At 35.2% G+C, this 25,299-nt stretch overlaps 3 protein-coding genes across 3 annotated transcripts; all 3 read left to right on the top strand.

Moving 5' to 3' along the window:
* Positions 1-12,444: 12,444 nt before the first annotated feature.
* On the top strand, positions 12,445-13,327 carry LOC113637712 (C-X-C motif chemokine 11-6-like). Its single transcript, XM_027138542.2, has 4 exons — positions 12,445-12,603; positions 12,701-12,827; positions 12,920-13,010; positions 13,095-13,327. Exons 1-4 carry the CDS (start codon positions 12,546-12,548, stop codon positions 13,098-13,100), a joined length of 282 nt encoding a protein of 93 aa, XP_026994343.1. The 5' UTR covers positions 12,445-12,545; the 3' UTR covers positions 13,101-13,327.
* Positions 13,328-16,442: 3,115 nt separating this feature from the next.
* On the top strand, positions 16,443-17,308 carry LOC113637714 (C-X-C motif chemokine 11-6-like). The gene is made up of 4 exons (XM_027138544.2): positions 16,443-16,581; positions 16,682-16,808; positions 16,901-16,991; positions 17,076-17,308. The coding sequence occupies exons 1-4, from the start codon at positions 16,524-16,526 to the stop codon at positions 17,079-17,081; spliced, it is 282 nt and encodes a 93-aa protein (XP_026994345.1). The 5' UTR covers positions 16,443-16,523; the 3' UTR covers positions 17,082-17,308.
* A 2,944-nt stretch (positions 17,309-20,252) lies between these two features.
* Positions 20,253-25,122, top strand: LOC113637551 (C-X-C motif chemokine 11-6). The gene is made up of 8 exons (XM_027138229.2): positions 20,253-20,391; positions 20,489-20,615; positions 20,708-20,797; positions 20,896-20,902; positions 23,879-23,957; positions 24,048-24,174; positions 24,309-24,377; positions 24,623-25,122. Exons 1-8 carry the CDS (start codon positions 20,334-20,336, stop codon positions 24,693-24,695), a joined length of 630 nt encoding a protein of 209 aa, XP_026994030.1. The 5' UTR covers positions 20,253-20,333; the 3' UTR covers positions 24,696-25,122.
* Positions 25,123-25,299: the final 177 nt, after the last annotated feature.

Below are 25,299 nucleotides of genomic sequence, written 5' to 3'. Positions count from 1 at the left end.
CGGCGTCACCTTGTGATTAAAGGGGCTGTACAGAGGAGACTCCACCCTTCTGACCTCTCTAATAGGTTTACCACACTGATGACTGGTGGATACATTAGACAGAAGCAGGATTGGCTGATATAAATGGACAAACAAATATCTTAAGGTGGATTATTTTGTACTTTTGATGCACATAGTGCAAGAGCAATACTAACAACTGTTAAAAACACACCCCTCACATACACTCTTCACCCTCCTGCTCTGGAAAAAGGTATCCAAGCATTCAGACCTTCTCGACCAGACTGTTTCTTTCCACAAGCCATCAGACTCCTTAATAACTTAGCTGAACTGTACTGAGCACAACACGCACATACACACACACACACACACACACACACACACACACACACACACACACACACACACACACACACACACACACACACACACACACATTAAATTCGATTCAATTCAAACAAAACAAAAGTTGAACAAGAAGAGTTGCTCTCTATTGGGTCTGATATATTTCAACATGCTTTAAGATGATTTTTTTTAAACTGTAATCTTCCAGTGCTGCTATACGTCTAATAGAATTCCTAGCCTATGCCTAGCAACTCCCATGGTTTGGACAGCATGTGCCAAACATAACTAATTTTAGCTTCGCTTCCCAACACAATTTTGGGGAGGAATGTAAAAAAATTTGTGTTTGTGTATTCTCACATTGCTTTAGTACTGATGATATGACACAGAGATTTAGGAAAAACAGGATGGAAAAATATCAGGGCATAGGGAAATCTAGGGAGTTTTTCACTCTGTGTAATCACCTGAAACAATGTTCTCCGGTGGGGTGTATGAACATGTAGTATGGGCTAGAAAGAAATCAGCCCCAGGTGATGTTGGGCATGTTTCCAAAAACCAAACGTCCCAAATAATCCATAAGACATTTGTTAATAGCAAGTTATCTGAATTGGTTACAAATTGGGTCCAAACCTTGATAACCCTAGATAATTTAACCAAATTAAGCAACTTGGAAAAATAAAAATAATATGTATGCATTTATAAAGACACTATATATGCAGTATAGAATACGTTTTTTTAAATGAACTATTCAAGCTGAATTGAGGTATTTAGACGAGAACTAATTTCTAATTTTATGAAATATAAATAGTGACATTTACATACTTCTCCACTAGATGGCAGTCAAATACTTCAGCATGTTATATCAGTAATTCAGGTTCCCGCCATAATGGTTAGTTAATCTTATGTGCTAAATTTGTTAGCAATTTATGACAAAATATATTATGTTGTGAACGTTGTTTTTTAACTGCAAGTGCTTAACTGTTTTACTTTTCATTAAATATGATTATTATCTATCTTAGCTAAATTACATTTATATAGCGTATAAAGTATCACATTGCAACAAACCTTATTTTAAACTATTTTGGGATTTGAGAAAATCAAAGCGCTAGAAGTTCTTTGTTTTCAATGTAATGAAACTGTAAACACAAGTTACAAACGTGACCGTAATGTAATATATAATATTCAATCTATTTTAACAATTAATATTGTCTCATAGCAGCTTTACAGAACATAAGACATACAGTACAAAACATTTAATTAAAATTATCATATAAATATTCATGTTATAAAACAGTTTAAGATTAATATTAGAATTATATTAAAATTTGTTTGTATATTTCCATTATAAACAAGCCTGTGGTGACTGACGCAACTGTGGTGAGGAGAAACTCCCTTAGATGTGAGAGGAAGAAACCATGAGAGGAACCAGATTCGAAAGGGAACCTCATCCTCATTTGGGTGACACTGGAGAGTGTAATCATAAATTGTGTATTATTATGAGTAATGTCCTTTCTACAGTCATATACAGTCTGACATCTGTGTACTGATTATGAGGTTGTTGTCCTATGTATAAATTGAGTTGTACAATTTTACAAAGTTTGAGTACTAAACAGTTTTAAGAAGTTTTTCTCCTCTTTTATTGCAGGAATCATAACTGTCTGTTATTCATTATCTAACCAAATTGAAATTTAAGATTTGCTGCACAAACATTTGTGTAAGTCAATAAATTCTGAAGAAATGTGTATTTACAGTATAAATGTACTTTAATATTTGATGCTTTTACACCAGCTGCTTTGAAATCAATCAGTTTGTTAGATATTCTATGTTTATAAAACAGCAGCACCAAGATCCTGCACTTTCACCACCGTGGCATGGGTTTGATTCCCTAGCAGGAACCAACCCTGACACTGAGAGGTCACATTTTAAGGTCAGATAAGATGATAAAAAGATGAGACACTGTGGTGAACCCCAATGGGAACATACAAAGGACAATATGATATCAAGAAATAAATAACTAATGTTATTTTTTATTATTTAAGTAATATCATAGTAACATAGTAGAATTATAGCAGAGATGAAAGTCATCACTGCGGGAAGCAATATAGTGAAACTGAAAGTGGATTAGTTTTAGTTGTGGCAGTATATTTCATTATATGAGAAGAAATGAGAAGAAACCTTATAAATATTTAAGAATAAAGCCCTGTACATATGTACTGTAGGTTATTCTTATTGTAATCACAGCAGGGGTGTAGTTTGTGGAGGGGAGGGTTGCTAAACCCCAGAAAAATCACAACTATCAGTAACCACACACTAGATTTAATAATATCACACAGAATAGATGTCACTGATATAGATATCATACCTCAAAGTGATGACATCACAGACCATTACCTCATACTGTACACACTATCTATAGAACAGACTAACTATGTCACATCACGTTATCGACTCGGTAGAACCATTATTCCGACCACCAAATACAGATTCACAAATAACCTGCCTGATCTTTCTGGACTTCTTACTGTACCCTTAAACTCAAACGACCTAGATGTAATGACTAACAGCATAGACGCTATATTCACTAGCACATTAGACACTGTTGCCCCAGTCAGATTCCAGAAGGTTAGAGATAAAACACTTGCACCATGGTACAATAGTCATACTCACACCCTCAACAGGGAGACCCGTAACCTCAAACGGAAATGGAGAAAAACTAAATTAGAGGTTTTCAGAATTGCGTATAAGGACAGTATGTCCAGCTATAGACCGGCTCTAAAAGCTGCTAGGGCTGAGCACCTGAGCAAACTCATAGAAAATAACCAGAACAATCCCAGGTTTTTATTTAGCACAGTGGCTAGTTTAACAAAAAAACAGAAATCTGAACACACTATTCCATCACATTTCAGTAGTGAGGACTTTATGAGATTCTTCACTGATAAAATCTAAAGTATCAGGAATAAAATAGGTGACGCTCAACATATGAGAGCATCCAGTGACACAATCTTACCTAAGGCTTTACAGAGCTTTACAAGTACAGGACAGGAAGAGTTAGATAAACTTATTACTACAGCTAAATCAACAACATGTTCACTAGACCCCATCCCTATTAAACTACTGAAAGAAGTGTTACATAAAGCTGGTGAGCCTCTTCTCAATATCATTAACTCCTCGTTATCTTTAGGTTACGTCCCGAAGTCTTTTAAGTTGGCAGTTATTAGGCCACTCATCAAAAAACCTAACTTAGATCCTAATGAACTATCAAATTACAGACCTATCTCACACCTTCCATTTATGTCTAAAATACTTGAAAATGTTGTGTCTGTTCAACTGAGCTCCTTCTTACAGGAGAGCAACATCCTTGAAGAGTTTCAGTCAGGTTTCAGGCCCCATCATAGCACAGAAACTGCACTTGTTAAAGTTACAAACGACTTGTTCTTAGCTTCGGACCAAGACTGTATGTCACTATTAGTTCTACTTGACCTTAGTGCTGCATTTGACACTATAGACCACAAAATTCTTCTAGATCGCTTACAAAATTACACAGGTATTCATGGTCAGGCTTTAAGTTGGTTTAGATCCTACGTGTCAGACCGATACCATTTTGTAGAATTAAATGGTGAATCCTCCAGTTTATTACCAGTTAATTATGGGGTCCCTCAAGGATCAGTTCTAGAACATCTGCTTTTCTCTATATACATGCTTCCATTAGGGAACATTATTAGAAGACATGGGATTAGTTTCCATTGTTATGCTGATGACACACAGTTATATATCTCATCAAAACCAGATGAAATAGCCACAGTGTCCAAATTAACTCAATGCCTTAGAGAGATAAAAGACTGGATGAGCTGCAACTTTCTATTGTTAAACTCCGATAAGACAGAAATACTACTCATAGGTCCAAAAACCAGTGCACAGAAACTCTCACAACTTAACTCCCATTTAGAGGGATGTACTGTTACTAGTAGCTCGACAGTGAACGACATTTTTATGAACAACAGATATGTTAATCCCTTTCCACTGCTTCTCTCTTTGCACCCATCCAGACACTGTACCAGCTCCCAACGTCCTCTGTGGGACGAAGCCTTTGGACGTCCACTGAGCCGAGGCCGACTCTAAGAATCCTGAGACATCTCCAGTTAGACTCTGTGATACTAAGGAGATCCGAAGTCCATGATCCTTAGACCAATACAACATTTAACTGACTGTATATTACAATCACACCCCCAGTGTCACCCAGATGAGTATGGGTTCCCCCTTGAGTCCGGTTCCTCTCAAGGTTTCTTTCTTTACCAATTTAAGGGAGTTTTTCCTTGCCACTGCTGCCTGAGTCACCTCAGACTTGCTCATAGGGGAATAAATACATACACATTGTGAACTATATAGATCTAATAATAATCTAGAATTTTTATTCTGTTAATTCTTATTTCTTTTATTATTTTTTTTATTTCCTTTATCATTAATTATGTTTACCTTCTGCTCTATGTTTATGTTCTGTAAAGCTGCTTTGAGACAATGTCTATTGTAAAAAGCGCTATACAAATAAACTTGAATTGAATTGAATTGAATTTATACAACCGTCCCACAATGTTTAAACCAAATCTACACCCATGAATATTGTTAATGTTGGCAAAAAGGCCAGTGATTTCATTTTTATAGTTCAGCTATTACCAGAAACCAAAATAGACATATATAATCAAATGTATTAACCTGTTTATCCTCCTGCTTGAGTAGATTCATAGATAATGAATATGGAAAGATTTTATAAGGAAACGATTTGGTTGACAGAATATCGATCCATATACAGTATAATTCTTCACCAAACACAAAAAGAAAATATTCACAAGTAATTATTTCCAAATGGGTGACAATTAAGTTTCTAGAATTCTATGAATTCAATAATTATTTGACTAAATGAAGTTTTTTTTTTAAAAAAAAAAGGGTTGCTCATTTTGTTTTAAGCAATGACATTTTGCTTAATTAAAATGTAAATATATTTATATTGTAATTCATGTCAGTGAACTGAGATTGTGAAATACACCTGTAAAATTTTTAGCAATTCCGTTCATTTCCACTGAAAAGAGAAATCCTGAAGTTTCATTTTCATTTGTTCCTTTCAGAAGACGCTTGTAATTGCCCTCGTCCACTTTCAATATACCACTTATCCTGCATAAACACAGTTAAACTTCCTCTGTAATCCTGCTATTACAGAATACATGAAAACTAACATTTTACCTCATTTGCTTTCAAACTGAGCAATTGAGGATTAAAGGCCTTGCTCAGGTGCCCAGTAGTGGCAGCTTGGTCGACCTGGGACTTGAACTCACAACTGCACTGATCTGTAGTCAAACAAATTAACCACTACTCTACCACATCCCTCATGTTATGCTTATCTCTTATATGTTGCTGTGTTTACACTCCATTGGTCAGGGCAGTTGGTTATAAGTTGGCATCATCCAGAGGCTTTTTTAGGGTGGCTCCAGCCCCCCTGTCTGTGATCTCAGCCACCCTAAAACTATAAGTATAATTTTTACTTTCAAAAATAAAAAATAAAAATGAACATGTCGTCAATGGGAAAGAAAATTATTTATCAGTTTGATCCAAGAGCGAATTTTTTTCCTTTGCTTTTACACGCGTGCGTTGTAGTCTTTCTAAAGTGCGTCATGAGCTGTCTGCTTTATTTGAACGGAGAAGCTCAGTTGTCTCGGGGGGGGGGGGGGGGATATTATTCTTAAATCTGAACATTGATTCATACTGAGGACATGTTAAACTATGAGAAACACATATCATGCCATCTCAGCATGTTTTTTGATTGAATAAAATACATTTTTACAAGCCTTGCACCCCTAAAATGTCAGGCCCTGTCACAGACAAATTTGTATATGTTAGAATGGTTTCTATATAAATAGCATTTTCTTATTGGTGACATGTCCCTAATTGTCCCTGATTGTATCTCACATGGTTTTGTAATCCCTATAAGAAATATAAGCAACTTTTCGATCAACTATAGTACACAAAAATCACAGTATACCCGCCAGGCACTCATATAATTATTAAATAACTACCTTTACATAGGAGATTTTTACAAAAAGATAGTAGTGGATATATACCCCCACATTCATCTACACAGTTAAAGAGATTAATTCATCAATATTTCCTCAAATTATACATTTTTATATAATAATTTCCTGTGTGACAGGACTGACTTTATGGATTTCGTTAATGCAGATAAAGCTATGTTTTGTGTTCTTTATTTAAGTTTTGATTAGCATTCTTATTTTAAATCATCATAATTTTAATGTTAATGTGATATTTGACTATGGTAAAGTTCAGCCAAGGACATAATAAGGACGTAATTCGTTAAAATTATGACTGACAACTGATGAAGTCCAAACGTCTTTTTAATTCAATAAACTAATATCATTTTATTTCAATATAAAAACATATTTAATTTAACAATTAAAAGAAAAGAAGAATCGGTTCACTCCCACACGGTGCATGCATCTCACTTGCACCTGAACCTCATCAATGGCGGTGATGATGCCTGGGTAGATGTCTCCGTCATATTTTATGGCGCACCACTTTTGAATAACTTCTGGACCCCATTCTATCTCATCTGTTGTTTGTGCGCTTGGTGTATTAAAGCTGAATGCGTTTGTGTTATACTATGTGCACTGTAGAATCTTGTCTACAGTGCACATGCAGCTAACGTCCAAGTGCAACATATTCCCAGGAGATGTAGTGACAACCTGGTGTATTCGCATTGTTGATGGGACTTGGGGGATGCTGTCCGGCATGTCCTTCATTGCCCTGTCAATGGATGCTTCGCTTACATAGAATAGTTTAAGAGTGGTACCTGTGTGCACCAAGGCCTCAAACAGATCCATTGCATTATGAATATCGTGGCCATGGCTCACCAACTGATCTGCACTCCTCTTTATAACACCTCCAACCCCATCTGGCGCCCCTTTGCCGTGGCTGGCCTCGAAGAAATTCCATGTCCCAGCTTGGAATCCCTTTTTGTGAAGGAGAAAGGTGAAGAGGTAGAAGTTCCCCTTCTGTCGGTATTGTGTGCAAGGTCCATCACTGAGGAAATGGACCACTGTGACAGCAGGGAAGAGGTCCTTGACATAGGACAGAATGGGGCTTAGATGTTCCCAAATGGCTGGGGGCCCCTTCAGTCGTGAGATGGGATGCACCAAAGTGCACTGCCTGGATCTCAGGGATGTGACAGGGCCTGACGTGACAGGGCCTGACGTGACAGGACCTGACGGTCGGCCATTTTAAACCACCATTAATCAGCCTGCCATCATGCTAGCATAAAAACTGTTAACATGCAAGCAAGAGCTTTCATTAACCTTTTAGACATGTTTTGGAATTAAAACATTTTCATTAATTACTGGGATGTTTTACCGTGACAGGGCCTGACCCTTTAGCTCGTCCTTCTAAAAAAAAAAACCATACAAAAACAAGCTTAAAATCATACAATTAAATGACAGAACTCACCCTTGACCAGTGTCAGCTTCTCCTCAGTCAAATGATGTCACTTCCTCTGAGTCATACCCTTAAAGGTTTATCGCACACATTTTATGTAGAGTTTTATGTAAATGTGACAGGACTGACCGAAAACATGGGTACAGTTGTAAAATAGTATTTATTTGTAGAATTTATGTATAATTTAATGTTTTTAATTAATTAATGTGATTGATAACAACTTAAACTTTTTAATGATGGAGTTTTTTTCATAACAAAAGTTTTTTGCATAACAAAACTATGAAAGCTTCAGCTTCAATTTGGCTGAGGACAAATACAAGGACAGGACTTGTAATTTTAAAAAGTGTTTTTAATAAGGAAAAAAACATCTGAAAACCTAATGAATGACATATTCCTTTACAGAACAATTCACAGAAAACAACCATTAGTCAGTTTTAGACATTTTTGGATAAAATACTTTAAATTCCCTGTAAACAATTCAATTACAGATAATGTACGTTTCTGGTAGAATGTCCCTCATAGAGAATTCACACATACATGAACTGATTTGATTCAAGACTGGCATCATTACATCATGCATAAAATGTTGGTGTCCACTTTTGCCATTTTAAATAATACCATAACTTTTGGCTTACTATGTAGTCATATAATATATAATATAAAACTCTAACTGAGGGCTAAAGATGAAATCCTAGAACCGCCCCATCTAAGCCAGATATATTCAACTAGTTGTTAGTAAACTGTAGCTAATATTTTCCAATGTTTCTTGGTTCCTTGGTGAACTTTCATTAATTAAAATCAGTTGAGATTTTGAAATTTGAAAATTTTGATATGTGAAGTATTTTATACTTTTATAAATTTCTTGTACCACCTCTGATGCTCTGATGAAATTCAAGAAAATAGCCATCGAAAGCCATCATGCTTTCAAATTCAGATAAACTTTGAATAGATTCTAGATTTAAAGTTTTGCAAAAAGTCAAATTTTAATATTACTGAAGACTCCATGAAATTAAAACCCAAACAAAGTGATGAGTGTTGAGGGCTGAGTTAAGCAATCAAATTCCAAGAAATGAGAAAATTGAGAGGAAGTAGAACTGATTTATGTAATAATGCATGGCCTCTTAAGACTTCCGTAAATTTACCATAAGGTTCAGCTGTTCTCAAACTACAGACACATCACTGACTGCAGCTGGAGTCAGTGCTTCAAAAACCACTATGCACAGACGTATGCAAGACATGGGTTTCAGCTGTCGCATTCCTTGTGTCAAGCCACTCTTGAACAACAGACAGTGTCAGAAGCATCTCGACTTGGCTAAAGATAAAAAGGATGGGGCTGCTGCTGAGTGGTCTAAAGTTATGTTCTCTGAAGAAAGTAAATTTTGCATTTCCTTTTGGAAATCAGGGTCCCAGAGTCTGGAGGAAGAGAGGAGAGGCACACAATCCACGTTGCTTTAGGTCCAGTTTAAAGTTTCCACAGTCAGTGATGGTTTGGGGTGCCACGTCTTCTGCTGGTGTTGGTCCACTGTGTTTTTTGAGATCCAAGGTCAATGCAGCCGTATACCAGGAAGTTTTAGAGCACTTCATGCTTCCTGCTCCTGACCAACTTTATGGAGATGCAGATTTCATTTTCCAACAGGACTTGGCACCTGCACACAGTGCCAAAGCTACCAGTACCTTGTTTAAGGACCATGGGATCGCTGTTTTTAAATGGCCAGCAAACTCACCTGAACTTAACCCCATAGAAAATCTCTGGGGTATTGTGAAGAGGAAGATGCAATATGCCAGACCCAACATTGCAGAAGAGCTGAAGGCCACTATCAGTGCAACCTGAGCAGTGCCACAGACTGATCAACTCCATGCCACTCCGCATTGCTGCAGTAATTCAAGCAAAAGGAGCCCCAAGTATTGAGTGTTGTACATGCTCATACTTTTTATGTTCATACTTTTTAGTTGGCCCAGATTTCTAAAAATCCTTTCTTTGTATTGGTCTTAAGTAACATTCTAATTTTCATGACATTATCTAATGTTTGAGGGATAAAAGCTGTTTTTTATCTAATGTGCTCACACACTGTTTCCTGGTGAAAGATTCACTATTTTACTATCAGAAACTAAAACGTAGATGTCTTTTTCTTTTCTGATTTTATATATATATATATATATATATATATATATATATATATATATACATATATATATATATATATATATATATATATATATCCACAGTGTTGTGAACATGAATAAGAATTCATGTTAAGTAAAGAGTTTTTACAAAAGTACAATCAGATTTACAGGACGATCACATTATAAGATGGACATGTTTTACTATCTGCTACAGAGAACACATAATGCACCAGATTCAGTGTAAGTAAAGATTTCATGCTTTCTTCCGGTTTAAATATTTTAATAAAGTCACAATAAACACAGTGTAGCAGAAAGGGCAACAGGATGTGCAAAAATAATCCAAGTATTCATAAATAAATTCTTTTTTTAGCTAAACATAAATCAATTTGTAGATATTTGAGCTTAGCAATAGTATCATTGTCTACAACTAATGATAAAAAAAGTATCAATGTCAACATTTTATTATAATCAAGGTTTAATAATATGTATATTTTAACTTCTGTTTTATGATTCATATGAAATTCTGAACACTTTGTATACAGGACATAAACAAGGATATTCATTGACCCACTTTATTTCCACAGAAAAGAGAAATAAGGATGTTTCAGTTTCTTTTGTCCCTTTCAGGAGACACGTGTTATTAACCTCCTCCAATTAAATTACACCACTGAGCTTGTAAATATAGTTCTCCTTTTTCTGTAATCCTACTATGTTAAAAGAAAACCCAGACCAGCAATTTCCACAGTGAAATCAGTGATGTAACAAATCCTTATGAAATTCAGAGCAGAATATTCCACTGCTGTAGACAGATAACAAGTGTTTTTAGTGAGAAAAATGTATGAATTTAGACTCCCAGCTTTTAAAGACATCATAGCTGTATATTTTATTGCTTCAGAGACTAATAATGTAAATTTGTATATTGTCATTTAAAACATTCTCAAATTTGAAACATTTCAGTGACTAATTCATTCATTTATTTACATTTACATTTACAGTATTTGGCAGAAGCCCTTATCCAGAGCGAAGTACAGAAGTGCTTAAATCTCTAGCATTGAATACATTAATGCTGGCTCAATAGGTTACATACTTAAGATACCATGAGTTTAAAACATTTGTTCAAAGTTACAATGAAAAAGTTTCAGTTTTTTTTAACTGCAAAAGATAAGGAAAGAAGTGTTAGTTGAAGTGTTTCCAGAATAAGTAGGTCTTCAACTGCCGCTTGAAAATAGCCAGTGACTCAGCTGTCTGGACCTCTAGGGGAAGTTCATTCCACCACCTTGGTGCCAGAACAGAGAAGAGTCTTGTAGTATACTTGCCTCTTACCCTGAGAGATGGTGGAACCAGTCAAGCAGTGCTGGTAGATCGGAGGGTGAGGGGTGCAGTGCGAGGAGTGATGAGGGCTGGGAGTTGGTCCATTTTTGGCTTTGTAGGCCAGCGTCAGTGTTTTGAATCTGATGTGTGCAGCTACCGGAAGCCAGTGGAGGGATCGCAGCAGTGAACTTTGACAGGTTGAAAACAAGCCGGGCACCTGCATTTTGGATCATTTGCAGACAACAGATTGCGTTCATAGGTAGACCTGCCAGCAGTGCATTGCAGTAATCCAGTCTAGAAATGACAAGAGACTGAACAAGTACCTGAGCAGCCTGTGTGGACAAAAATGGCTGAATCCTTCTAATGTTGTAGAGAAGAAACCGACATGAGCGAGTCACATTAGCAACATGAGAAGATAAGGACAGTTGATTGTCCATGGTTATTTAATCTACAGTAATTGTTTTATCCTGATCAGGGTTGATGTGGATCCCGAACCTATACTGGGAACACCTGGGATGAGATGCCAGATCACTGCGTTATATTTACAAAGTTATAAGAGAATGCTTTGGTATTAGGCAGCTAGAAGGAGATGGTAGAAATTTCTAATAAAGCATTAATGACAGATTATTTATTACCACCAGAGTTATTATCATGTTAACTAACGTTTGAGAGATATAAGCTGTTTTTTTTTTTATCTAATGTGCTCACAAACTGTTTCCTGGTGAAAGATTCACTTTTTTACTATCAGAAACTAAATCGAAGACATCTTTTTCTTTTCTGATTATTTCTTGTACATTAACTTCCATACTTTAAGTAATAATAAACACATATTTTTCTTCTAAGTGAGTGAAAATTTTTTAAACCTTTATCAGAGAATTTTATTCTATTAATAATTGTGCTTTAATTTGAATCATTAATTTGGTTCAGCCATTGATATTTCAAATGCAGACCAATTTTGCTTAGATTCTAGATTTGAAGTTTTGCAGTGTGTCAGATGTGAGACATAAAAATGGAGACGTTGTGAAATTAAAACCGGAAGAAAGTCATGAACTTTATCCTCAGTCACTGAGTGTTAAAAAATCCAGTTCCATGAAATGAGAAAGTTAGCTCCTGAGGAAGTACAACTGAAATCAAACAAATTTGATTGAAAGCAGGAAGATGGGGAAACACCGATCTGAGCGTATAAAAGAGGAGGAAACTATCATTCATTCACATCATCAAGCATCAAGAAGAAAATCACTCACAGGATCTTCAGAGCATCAAGAGCAAGAGGAAAAATGAAGTCTGTTGCAGTTTTTGTTCTGTTTGCTGGTCTACTTATTCTTCATGTAGAAGGTTAGATTCTTAATCATCATCTGCACCTCTATTAATGATCTACAGGATTAAACAGATTTGTAATAACTCAAAATCTACAATTGTCTTCTGTTTGCAGGACAGGCCAGTCCCAGCGTAAGGAGATGTTTGTGTCTGGGTCCTGTTGCTAACGCAGTTCGTCTACAACTTGTGGACAAGATTGAAGTGTATCCTGTTAGTGCATCTTGTGAAAATGTTGAAATCATGTAAGTTCATTAACTACTAATATCCTGAACAATGTATAATACAAGATCATTTAGTTCTATTGAGTTATCTAACTTGTGATTTGTCTCTGCAGTGTCACTCTGAAGAACGGAGCAGGGAAAAAGTGCTTGAATCCCAATTCTGGATTTACTCAGAAATACATCAAGGCAGCTTTAAAAAAAAAGGTGGGTCAACTTTTATTAATTATTCTTACATCTTATTTATGTAAGAGACGAATATGAGTTTTAAAACGGGTTTCTGTTTTTCAGGAGTGAAGCGTAAAGCCTGCAGCGTGTCATAACTGAACAGACGTGGAAGAAGCTGAAATATATTTAATGTTGAACTGTACATATGTTTCATGTTTTTTATAAGCTGTAAATCTGCATCTTGCTCATTGTATATAGTTTTTGAAGAAAAATGCAAGACTTTTAAAAATATATTGTTTCTGTACACTGACATGAATTTTAATAAATCCAGAACATTATATTGCTTCAGAAAACAATGCAACGTGTTTCTTATTGTCACAAAAGGAACAAGAGGGTGGATATAAGTGCAGAGTTTAATTACAGTGCAAAAAGGAACACAAATGTGGTACAAATATCGAAGAAGATAAATACAAACAATAGGATCAGAGATATGGTGGGCAAAAAAACTGACACCTGATAACATCAACAGTAGCAAGACAAAGACATTGTAAAACAAAGGAGTTTAAATAAGGTTACTAATGACATAAGACAAAGCAGGTGGGCATTAAAAACACAACAGAAGTTGTTTAAATGTGTGTAAAGGGTTGCCTTCTGGTGGTCAACCAGGGAAATGTACAAAGTAGCTGTAGCACTTAATGTACATTTAAGATCCCAATATAAATATTCAGGTTTGTCCAATATCAGATTTCTATGAAAGTCCTAAAAGTCCATGCAATATTATATATGTTTTTCTTTCTTGTTTTATTGTTATCACAAGTTCATTGTGTCCTTATCTCAGCATAAGAACATGTTCTAGAGGCAGCAAAAGCACACTGTGAAGCACCATATTTCGTTATGTACCCACTTTTTAATATGTAACGAATATTAAAACCTTAAGCCTTTATTCTCGTTAATACTGTCAATTGTTTTGTCGCTCATTTATTAAAAATGATTGTTTTGTATTAATTTATTGTTCTGTGATGTAAGAGCTTACAGACGCTGACTTTCTGCTTTCAGCGCTATAAATGCTAACCCCAGTATAGGGGCTCTATAGTGTCTTTGACAATAATGAAGCAGACCTCACAGCCTCCATCTTAAGTGTCGGAACTTAACAAGTCTCTAATTAAAGTAAAAGTGCATTGTGATCATCCATGATGCTGAACATGCTCTAGAAAAAGATCTTATGCAGAGATCAGGAGAACATTAAGTCTTGATCATGTCAAAACACCTTTCTTTGTGTCGAGATCACGAGGAAATTAAGCCGTGATCACGACAAAACAACCTTTATGTCGAGTTGATTAGAAAAACAAGAAAGAAAAAAAAATTTAATAATGCATGGCTTCTTAAGACTTCCTTAAAATTCCCATAAGGTTCAGCTGTTCTGAAACTACAGACACATCACTGACAACAAATTCATCAGTAAGGAAAACACACCTGTGTTCTTACTCAAAAGATAAAATCTCCTGCTGTTATATTGCACTATGCACAAAGTGTCTCACTACTGCATGTTCATAATAATAGTCACAAGTAATATGTTAGTATGAACAGTTACACACAGTTAGTGGTGTTAACGTTAGTGGTGTTGTGATGGTTAAGTGGATAATGTTGCTGTTTTCACTGACTGTGTGGAGATTTGCATCTTTTCATCATCTGTTTCCTTCTAAAATCACACATCAATGTTCAACTGGTTGTAATCTAGTGGTTGTGAACCAGGCCACTAAATTGCTGTGACAGTATAACAGAGCTCTCTCTCTCTCTCTCTCTCTCTCTCTATATATATATATATATATATATATATATATAGTACATCTCCACAGTGTTGTGAACATGAATAAGAATTCTCTGTGTTAGAAAGAGCTTTTAAGCTTTTACAAAAGTACAATCAGATTTACAGGACGATCACATTATAAGATTGACATGTTTTACTATCTGCTACAGAGAACACATAATGCACCAGATTCATTGTATCAGTGAAGATTTCATGCTTTCTATCAGTTTAATATTTTAATAAAGTCACAGTAAACACAGTGTAGCAGAAAGGGCAACAGGATGTGCAAAAATGATCCAAGTATTCATAAATAAATTGTTTTTTTAGCTAAACATAAATTAATTTGTAGATATTTGAGCTTAGCAATAGTATCATTGTCTACAACTAAACATAAAAAGTATCAATGTCAACATTTTATTGTAATCAAGGTTTAATAATATGTATATTTTAACTTCTGTTTTATGCTTCATATGAAATTCTGAACACTTTGTATACTACACAAACAAGGATTATTTATTGATCCACTTTATTTCCACAGAAAAGAGAAATAAGGATGTTTCAGTTTCTTTTGTCCCTGTCAGGAGACACGTGTTATTAACCTCCTCCATTTAATTTACACCACTGAGCTTGTAAATATAGTTCTCCTTTTTCTGTAATCCTACTATGTTAAAAGAAAACCCAGACCAGCAATTTCCACAGTGAAATCAGTGCTGTAACAAATCCTTATGAAATTCAGAGCAGAATATTCCACTGCTGTAGACAGATAACAAGTGATTTTATTGAGAAAAATGTATGAATTTAGACACCCAGCTTTTAAAGACATCATAGCTGTATATTTTATTGCTTCAGAGACTAATAATGTAAATTTGTATATTGTCATTTAAAACATTCTCAAATTTGAAACATTTCAGTGACTAATTCATTCATTTATTTGATCTACAGTAATTGTTTAATCCTGATCAGGGTTGATGTGGATCCAGAACCTATACTGGGAAAATTGGGAGTAAGGTGGGAAACATCTGGGATTAGATGCCAGATCACTGCGTTATATTTATAAAGTTATAAGGGGATGTTTTGGTATTAGGCAGCTAGAAGGAGATGGTAGAAATTTCTAAAAAAGCATTAATGCCAGATTATTTATTACCATCAGTGTTATTATCATGTTAACTAACATTTGAGAGAAATAACCTTTTTTTATCTAATGTGCTCACACACTGTTTCCTGGTGAAACTAAAACATATACGTCTTTTTCTTTTCTGAATAATTTTTTTACATTTACTTCCATACTTTAAGTAATAATAAATGTTCATATTTTTCTCCTTCTAAGTGAGTGAAAATCTTTGAAACCTTTATCAGAGATTTTATTCTATGAATAATTATGCTTTAATTTGAATCATTAATTTGGTTCAGTCATTGATAAATATAGACAAATTTTGCTTAGATTCTAGATTTGAAGTTTTGCAGTGTAATAAAATTGGAGACGTTGTGAAATTAAACCCGGAAGAAAGTCATGAACCTTATCCTCAGTCACTGAGTGTTAAAAAAATCCAGTTCCATGAAATGAGAAAGTTAGCTCCTGAGGAAGTACAACTGAAATCAAACAGATTTGATTGAAAGCAGGAAGATGGGGAAACACCGATCTGAGCGTATAAAAGAGGAGGAAACTCTATAATTTATTCACATCATCAAGCATCAAGACGAAAATCACTCACAGGATCTTCAGAGCATCAAGAGCAAGAGAAAAAATGAAGTCTGTTGCAGTTTTTGTTCTGTTTGCTGGTCTGCTTATTCTTGATGTAGAAGGTTAGATTCTTAATCATCATCATGTGCACCTCTATTAATGATCTACAGGATTAAACAGATTTGTAATAACTCAAAATCTACAATTGTCTTCTGTTTGCAGGACAGGCCCGTCCCAGCGTAAGGAGATGTTTGTGTCTGGGTCCTGCGGCTAACGCAGTTCGTCTACAACTTGTGGACAAGATTGAAATGTATCCTGTTAGTGCATCTTGTGAAAATGTTGAAATCATGTAAGTTCAGTAACTACTAATGTCCTGAACAATGTATAATACAAGATCATTTAGTTCTATTGAGTTATCTAACTTGTGATTTGTCTCTGCAGTGTCACTCTGAAGAACGGAGCAGGGAAAAAGTGCTTGAATCCCAATTCTGGATTTACTCAGAAATACATCATGGCAGCTTTAAAAAAAAAGGTGGGTCGTCTTTTTTTAATCATTGTTACATCTTATTTATGTAAGAGACGAATATGAGTTTTAAAACGGGTTTCTGTTTTTCAGGAGTGAAGCGTAAAGCCTGCAGCGTGTCATGACTGAACAGACGTGGAAGAAGCTGAAATATATTTAATGTTGAACTGTACATATGTTTCATGTTATTTATAAGCTGTAAATCTGCATCTTGCTCAATGTATATAGTATTTGAAGAAAAATACAGGACATTTAAAAATATATAGTTTCTGTATACTGACATGAATTTTAATAAATCCAGAACATTATATTGCTTCAGAAAACAATGCAGCGTGTTTCTTATTGTCACGAACGGAACAAGAGGGTGGATATAAGTGCAGAGTTTAATTACAGTGCAAAAAGGAACACAAATGTGGTACAAATATCAAAGAAGCTAAATACAAACACTAGGATCAGAAATATGGTGGGCAAAAAAACAGACACCTGATAACATCAACAGTAGCAAGACAAAGACATTGTAAAACAAAGGAGTTTAAATAAGGTTACTAATGACATAAGACAAAGCAGGTGAGCATTAAAAACACAACAGAAGTTGTTTAAATGTGTGTAAAGGGTTGCCTTCTGGTGGTCAACCAGAGAAATGTACAAAGTAGCTGTAGCACTTAATGTACATTTAAGATCTCAATATAAATATTCAGGTTTGTCCAATATCAGATTTCTATGGATGTCCTAAGAGTCCATGCAGTGTTAAATTATTTTTTCTTACTTGTTTTATTGTTATCACAAGTTCATTGTGTCATTATCTCAGCATAAGTACATGTTCTAGAGGCAGCAAAAGCACACTACGCAGCACCATATTTCTTTATGTACCCACTTTTTAATATGTAACGAATATTAAAACCTTAAGCCTTTATTCTCGTTAATACTGTCAATTGTTTTGTCGCTCATTTATTAAAAATGATTGTTTCGTATTAATTTATTGTTCTGTGATGTAAGAGCTTACAGACGCTGACTTTCTGTAAAACTTTCCCATAAGGTTAAGCTGTTCTGAAACTACAGACACATCACTGACAATAAATTCATCAGTGAGGAAAACACACCTGTGTTCTTTCACAAAAGATATTAAAATCTCCTGCTGTTATATTGCACTATGCACAAAGTGTCTCACTATTGCATGTTCATAATAAAAGTCACAAGTAATATGTTAGTATGAACAGTTACACACAGTGGTGTTGTGATGGTTAAGTGGATAATGTTGCTGTTTTCACTGACTTTGTGGAGATTTGCATCTTTTCATCATCTGTTTCCTTCTAAAATCACACATCAATGTTCAACTGGTTGTAATCTAGTGGTTGTGAACCAGGCCACTAAATTGCTGTGACAGTATAACAGAGCTATATATATATATATATATATATATACAGTACATCTCCACAGTGTTGTGAACATGAATAAGAATTCTCTGTGTTAGAAAGAGCTTTTAAGCTTTTACAAAAGTACAATCAGATTTACAGGACGATCAAATTATAAGATGGACATGTTTTACTATCTGCTACAGAGAACACATAATGCACCAGATTCAGTGTATTGGTGAAGATTTCATGCTTTCTTTCAGTTTAAATATTTTAATAAAGTCACAGTAAACACAGTGTAGCAGAAAGGGCAACAGGATGTGCAAAAATTATCCACTCTCTCACTCACTTATTTATTTTCTACCGCTTATCCGAACTACCTCGGGTCACGGGGAGCCTGTGCCTATCTCAGGCGTCATCGGGCATCAAGGCAGGATACACCCTGGACGGAGTGCCAACTATCGCAGGGCACACACACACTCTCATTCACTCACACACTACGGACAATTTTCCAGAGATGCCAATCATCCTACCATGCATGTCTTTGGACCGGGGGAGGAAACCGGAGTACCCGGAGGAAACCCTCGAGGCACGGGGAGAACATGCAAACTCCGCACACAAGGCGGAGGCGGGAATTGAACCCCAACCCTGGAGGTGTGAGGCAAACATGCTAACCACTAAGCCACTGTGCCCCCCTCAAAAATGATCCAAGTATTCATAAATAAATCATTTTTTTTAGCTAAACATAAATTAATTTGTAGATGTTTGAGCTTAGCAATATTATCATTGTCTATAACTACAGATAAAAAGTATCAATATCAACATTTTATTGTAATCAAGGTTTAATAATATCTATATTTTAACTTCTGTTTTATGATTCATATGAAATTCTGAACAGTTTGTATACAGAACACAAACAAGGATATTTATTGACCCACTTTATTTCCACAGAAAAGAGAAATAAGGATGTTTCAGTTTCTTTTGTCCCTTTCTTTGTCCTCCTCCAATTAAATTACACCACTGAGCTTGTAAATATAGTTCTCCTTTTTCTGTAATCCTACTATGTTAAAAGAAAACCCAGACCAGCAATTTCCACAGTGAAATCAGTGATGTAACAAATCCTTATGAAATTCAGAGCAGAATATTCCACTGCTGTAGACAGATAACAAGTGATTTTATTGAGAAAAATGTATGAATTTAGACTCCCAGATTTTAAAGACATCATAGCTGTATATTTTATTGCTTCAGAGACTAATAATGTAAATTTGTATATTGTCATTTAACACATTCTCAAATTTGAAACATTTCAGTGACTAATTAACTACAGTAATTGTTTTATCCTGATCAGGGTTGATGTAGATCCAGAACCTATACTGGGAAAACTGGGAGTAAAGTGGGAAAACACCCGGGATTAGATGCCAGATCACTGCATTATATTTATAAAGTATAAAATTTCTAATAAAGCATTAATGACAGATTATATATTACCATCAGATTTATTATCATGTTAACTAACATTTGAGAGATATAAGCTGTTTTTTTTAATCTAATGTGCTCACAAACTGTTTCCTGGTGAAAGATTCACTATTTTACTCTCAGAAACTAAAACGTACTTGTGCTTTAATTTGAATCATTAGTTTGGTTCAGCCATTGATATTTCAAATGCAGACCAATTTTGCTTAGATTCTAGATTTGAAGTTTTGCAGTCTGTCAGATGTGACATAAAATTGGAGAGTTTGTGAAATTAAAACCGGAAGAAAGTCATGAACTTTATCCTCAATCACTGAGTGTTAAACAAGCCAGTTCCAAGAAATGAGAAAGTTAGCTGCTGAGGAAGTACAACTGAAATCGAAACAGATTTGATTTCAATCAGGAAGATGGGGAAACACAGATCTGAGCGTATAAAAGAGGAGGAAACTCTATCATTCATTCACATCATCAAGCATCAAGAAGAAAATCACTCACAGGATCTTCAGAGCATCAAGAGCAAGAGAAAAAAATGAAGTCTGCTGTAGTTTTTGTTCTGTTTGCTGGTCTACTTATTCTTCATGTAGAAGGTTAGATTCTTAATCATCATCTGCACCTCTATTAATGATCTACAGGATTAAACAGATTTGTAATAACTCAAAATCTACAATTGTCTTCTGTTTGCAGGACAGGCCAGTCCCAGCGTAAGGAGATGTTTGTGTCTGGGTCCTGTTGCTAACGCAGTTCGTCTACAACTTGTGGACAAGATTGAAGTGTATCCTGTTAGTGCATCTTGTGAAAATGTTGAAATCATGTAAGTTCAGTAACTACTAATGTCCTGAACAATGTATAATACAAGATCATTTGGTTCTGTTGAGTTATCTAAATTGTGATTTGTCTCTGCAGTGTCACCCTGAAGAACGGAGCAGGGAAAAAGTGCTTGAATCCCAATTCTGGATTTACTCAGAAATACATCAAGGCAGCTTTAAAAAAAAGGTGGGTCGAATTTTATTAATTATTGTTACATCTTAATATTTTTCTATTATCTATGTAAGAGATAAATATGAGTTTTAAAACTTGTTTCTGTTTTTCAGGAGTGCAGCATAAAGCCTGCAGCGTGTCAAGACTGAACAGACGTGGAAGAAGCTTTCTAAAAATATTTAAAATGTTGTAAATATGTATATATGATATTTTTGCTTTTTAATTTATGAGAGTTACTTCTGTGTATTGTTGGATTTATATAGTTCTAAGAAACATGCTTTTGAAAATCTATTGTTTTTATATATCTTATACACTAAATAATAATAAAGTCAGCACATAACAGCGCTTCAGTGCAATGTGTTTCTTATTAGATGTCAACTAGGTTTTTATAAAGTTTGCCCAATCTCTGATTTCTAATCAGTAGCTTAGGGAGGTGAGGGCTGAGATGAAATCTATTCATTTATTTTAGAAAGCAAATGAGATAATGAGAGGATTGGAGGAGGCGAGCGACTTACCACATCCACCTCCACACCTACAGCATTGATATTCAGCATTGAGTTCAGTAATAAGAAAAACACACCGGTGAAACTTTTAAAAGGAACTTATTAACAGTCTGTTATTTTGCTCTCTGTAGAATTCTGTTAAAATGCTAATAAAACATCTAACATGTAAACTAGAATGTAAACAATTAAACAAGTGACACAGTTAATGTGAGTGAGTGGTGCAGTGAGTATTGTTACCATCTGGTCTCTCGTTCAAGCATGAGCTTAGATTTGTGTCCTCCTACAATACCTCACAAAAACATGCCTGACTATGCCAAAATGACCTCTGGTGCTTTTTAATTAGTGTGGTTAAATATCTCAAAAGTACAGTCCTGTGCTTATGTCAGGACCCTGGCAGAGGTGGCTTGGAGACAGACCCGTACGCAGGATAGCTTCAAATGAAAGGGGTTTAATACATGAGGAAGAACAAACATAAACCACGCTACACAGGGGATACACAATATAATCAATGAAGCCGCGCTGCCTAATGCAACGCGGCTCACATATATAGCGACATGGACAATCACACACAGGGAAACAGGTGTGATGACCGGGGAGGAGCAAACGTGGACGGGGCAAATCACGTGACACAAACAAACAACAAACGCACATGGCACCAAGTCTGCGCTGATCCCTAACGGATACGCGCTGATCCCTAACAGCTTACACCATGGAGCTATATGAAAAAACTTAGAGGGTCATTGATGGCTCAAGTTGTTGATCATTGGATCAGGTTTCAAGCCCCAGCACTACTAAGCTGCCACTGCTGGCTCCCTAAAACCTAAAACCTCTCTGCTCCAGGGGCGCTGTGTCATGGCTGACCCTTTGCTCTGACTCCAACTTCCAAAGCTGGGATAAAAGAAGAAAGCATTTCACTGTGCTGTAATACATATGTGACAAAAATAAAGGCTTCAATTCAAAAATTACAAACCTGAAGTACACTTTTTTCTTCAAAAAAAAAAAGTGGTGTCAGATGGAAGAAAAAAGATTTTTTTTTAGTGTTGTTTAATCAACCCTATCAGTCATGACTAGGTGCATGCTGAAACATCTGGGCCTAAATTACCTAATCAAATTAATAACCATAGAAGTAGCCAGCATTAAAGCACCACTTCTGCTTCTCCTTGTCTTTTTTAATCCCTGTTCTTTCGCAACGTGTTTTAAACAATCTTTGTGGAGAACAACCAAAACAACAGGGTGAAATTTCATCTTGTGCACTCTGATAAGAAGTTTTTCAAAGAAATGGTCCTTATTATAGTTCAAGTATGATAAAGAGGAACAAAGCATTGCTTTAAAACTGACTTCCTTGTATCGTATCAATGAAATGTCCTGGTGTGAGGATAGAAAGTTTAAGTAAACATTCTGATGCAGTAAAAAGCAGACTGTAGAAACCAAAGAATGGCGAACTGAAGCTGAAACAAACAAACGAAAAAAATGAAACCATAATATAATTGGTATACATAAACTTTGTCCTGGTAATGGTATACATTTACGTGTCCTTTATTTATTTGCCTGTTTGTTCATGTGATACCAATTTGGGTGCAAATTATTTTGTTTTTGTCTTTTATTATTTCAGATATTCTCTCAGGGAATGAGATTGTATGCATGATGAAATTTTCTGGAGCACATAGAATTACTAATTAATTTAAACTGATAATTATATTAATTAATTTAAACTGATAATTAAACAAATTAATTTATACGATTATAGCTCCTTTAATGAAGTGAAGTAATGTAAGTACATGTAGCATTACTAGCGACGGTCCAAGAACGAAGCAAGTTCCATTATGTAGTTTCATTCCATTCAAAAATCTAATAATTTCTTTTTCTAAAGTTATTCTGTAAGTTGAATACACTCATCATTTTTTCTTAATTATAAAGAAAAGAAAAGAAAAGAAAAGAAAAGAAATAAACAGATTTTGCACAAATTCTAGGTCACTGTTAAATGTACTGTAAGCAATTCTATGATACAGAAAAATGAAATGTTTGGCAAAGAATAATTTTATAAAGGTCATTCTTGTGACATTTTTCTAAGACTTCTATATTATGGAAGTACAAGTTGTGCAGGCAGAAACACTGTGCTGATGAGAGAGGTCTGAAGAGAATGACTGAACTGGATTCAGTTAACAGTAACTCAAGTAACCACTCTATGCATCCGTGGTGAGGAGAAAACACACAGCACACTGAACCTTGAGGTGGATGAGCTAAAACAGCAGAAGACACATTGGGTTGGACTCCTGACAGTCAAGAACCGTTATATAAAAGCAAATGTTGTTTAGACACTTAAACCGGACAGGTAAGGAATCTTCAGATATGAAGTTTTGTTGGACAGTGAGAATATTTCTGTTATGTAGAATCCACTGCTTTAAAACAGTAATGTAACAAAAACAAATTTATTTGTTGATCCAGATTTGACTGGGTTTTTCCTATGAGGAAGTAATTCAGCATGTGAAAATACAATAATTTCTGATCAAATAAAAAGTCCCTCAAATTTAACCCCTCTCCCCCCACTGCTTATTTAACTTCCATCACTTGACTTGGTCTCTCACATTCTTAGTCCATCTTCAAAATGAAAGCTGCAACTCTCACAGTGTTGTTCGTCATCATTTTTGCACTGACTGCGATGCTTTGTGAAGGTAAGATTGTCTTTATCAACAGCAATTATCAAAGTATACTTCATCTACACCAGCTGTGTACATAACATGTTGCATAAAATACTCCTGCAGGGCGGATCGAAGGAAAAGCAGAGCGCTGTTCTTGCCAAAAGAAAGCACAGGAAAGGGTAAGACATGCACTTGTGAAGAGTTTAGTGATATTCCCTCCAAGTGGCTCCTGTGCAAAGACTGAGATCATGTGAGTATGAATCAGACACTGCTTAAGTATTTTGCACTGCTCAGTTATATTATTAGTTTAGTAATATTTATTTTGCGGTATAAAGGAAACCGGGTTGGTGAATTAAAGTTTGTTATCACATATGTGCTCTTCAGATTAACTCTGAAGCAAGGAATGAAGGTCTGCCTGAATCCAGAAGGAAACCAAGGACAGAAATTCTTAAGGTGAGCAAACGCAATCGCTTATAAACCATTATCATCATTAAAAATTCAACAAGCAAGACAATTATCTCTACTCATGAGTGTAATGCTTTTAGACAAAGATACCAATAAACAGATAATGGCCTTGCTCAAGGACGAACATTAGCAGATTGTAGATTAAAGCCTTAACCAAGTAGCCCTAAATATGCAAAATACAGTGTGTTCGCCAAACACACACTCATGCTTATTATTGCTTTTTTTGATTTCAGTGGAAATAAGCAAAAGAAAAAGTCCAAGGGTCAACATAACAACAAGCAGAACAAGGACAAGCCTCAAAACTGAAATTTACAGCAGAATACAACAAGCTATGTTGACCGGATTGCTCAACCTTTTACCTTATGAAATATTCATGTTCACTGCATATTAATGAAGAAAAGTCATTACTGTATGTGTGTATATGTCTGTTTGCTCAAATTTACTCTGAAATCTAACCCATGCTTTGTCTAGTAAATATTTAACAGGAATGAAACAATATTTTTTAAATTACTTCTAATCAAATTGCCTGAAGAAAGATAACATGCTATTAAGGACTAAATGTATAATGATATTAATATTACACAGACGATGATATTGCAAAATTAACATTTAACAATAAATGTCAATTAAATTTCCTCTATTTGGTGAACTGATCGAAACCTGAAACCAAATAAATAAATAAATAGTAAAACCTTAATACAATCGGAATACATTAAATTGTTTTCTTTATTTATTTGTTTGTTTGTTTGTTGTTTTGTTCATGTGGCAACATTTTGATGCGAATAATTTTGCTTTGGTCCATTATTTTTTTAGACATTCTGTCAGTGTATGAGATTGTAAAAATAGTTTTTTTTATATAAAGCAAATTGCACCAAAGAAGAGTTTAGCACTAGAAATGTCAGGTAAACAA

The sequence above is a fragment of the Tachysurus fulvidraco genome, chromosome 9 (assembly GCF_022655615.1).
Source record: "Tachysurus fulvidraco isolate hzauxx_2018 chromosome 9, HZAU_PFXX_2.0, whole genome shotgun sequence".
Taxonomy (NCBI): Eukaryota; Metazoa; Chordata; class Actinopteri; order Siluriformes; family Bagridae; genus Tachysurus; species Tachysurus fulvidraco.
Note: the sequence above shows the minus strand (reverse complement) of the source record. Positions and strands in the feature narration are given on the sequence as shown.

Bases quoted from the DNA above. Each gene is read 5' to 3' on its own strand.
- LOC113637712 (XM_027138542.2), top strand. From the start codon at position 12,546: ATGAAGTCTGTTGCAGTTTTTGTTCTGTTTGCTGGTCTACTTATTCTT. The intron at 12,604-12,700 runs GTTAGATTCTTA...TTCTGTTTGCAG, and splicing joins ACTTATTCTTCATGTAGAAG to GACAGGCCAGTCCCAGCGTA. The intron at 12,828-12,919 runs GTAAGTTCATTA...TTGTCTCTGCAG, and splicing joins TGTGAAAATGTTGAAATCAT to TGTCACTCTGAAGAACGGAG.
- LOC113637714 (XM_027138544.2), top strand. From the start codon at position 16,524: ATGAAGTCTGTTGCAGTTTTTGTTCTGTTTGCTGGTCTGCTTATTCTT. The intron at 16,582-16,681 runs GTTAGATTCTTA...TTCTGTTTGCAG, and splicing joins GCTTATTCTTGATGTAGAAG to GACAGGCCCGTCCCAGCGTA. The intron at 16,809-16,900 runs GTAAGTTCAGTA...TTGTCTCTGCAG, and splicing joins TGTGAAAATGTTGAAATCAT to TGTCACTCTGAAGAACGGAG.
- LOC113637551 (XM_027138229.2), top strand. From the start codon at position 20,334: ATGAAGTCTGCTGTAGTTTTTGTTCTGTTTGCTGGTCTACTTATTCTT. The intron at 20,616-20,707 runs GTAAGTTCAGTA...TTGTCTCTGCAG, and splicing joins TGTGAAAATGTTGAAATCAT to TGTCACCCTGAAGAACGGAG. The intron at 24,175-24,308 runs GTGAGTATGAAT...TGTGCTCTTCAG, and splicing joins TGTGCAAAGACTGAGATCAT to ATTAACTCTGAAGCAAGGAA.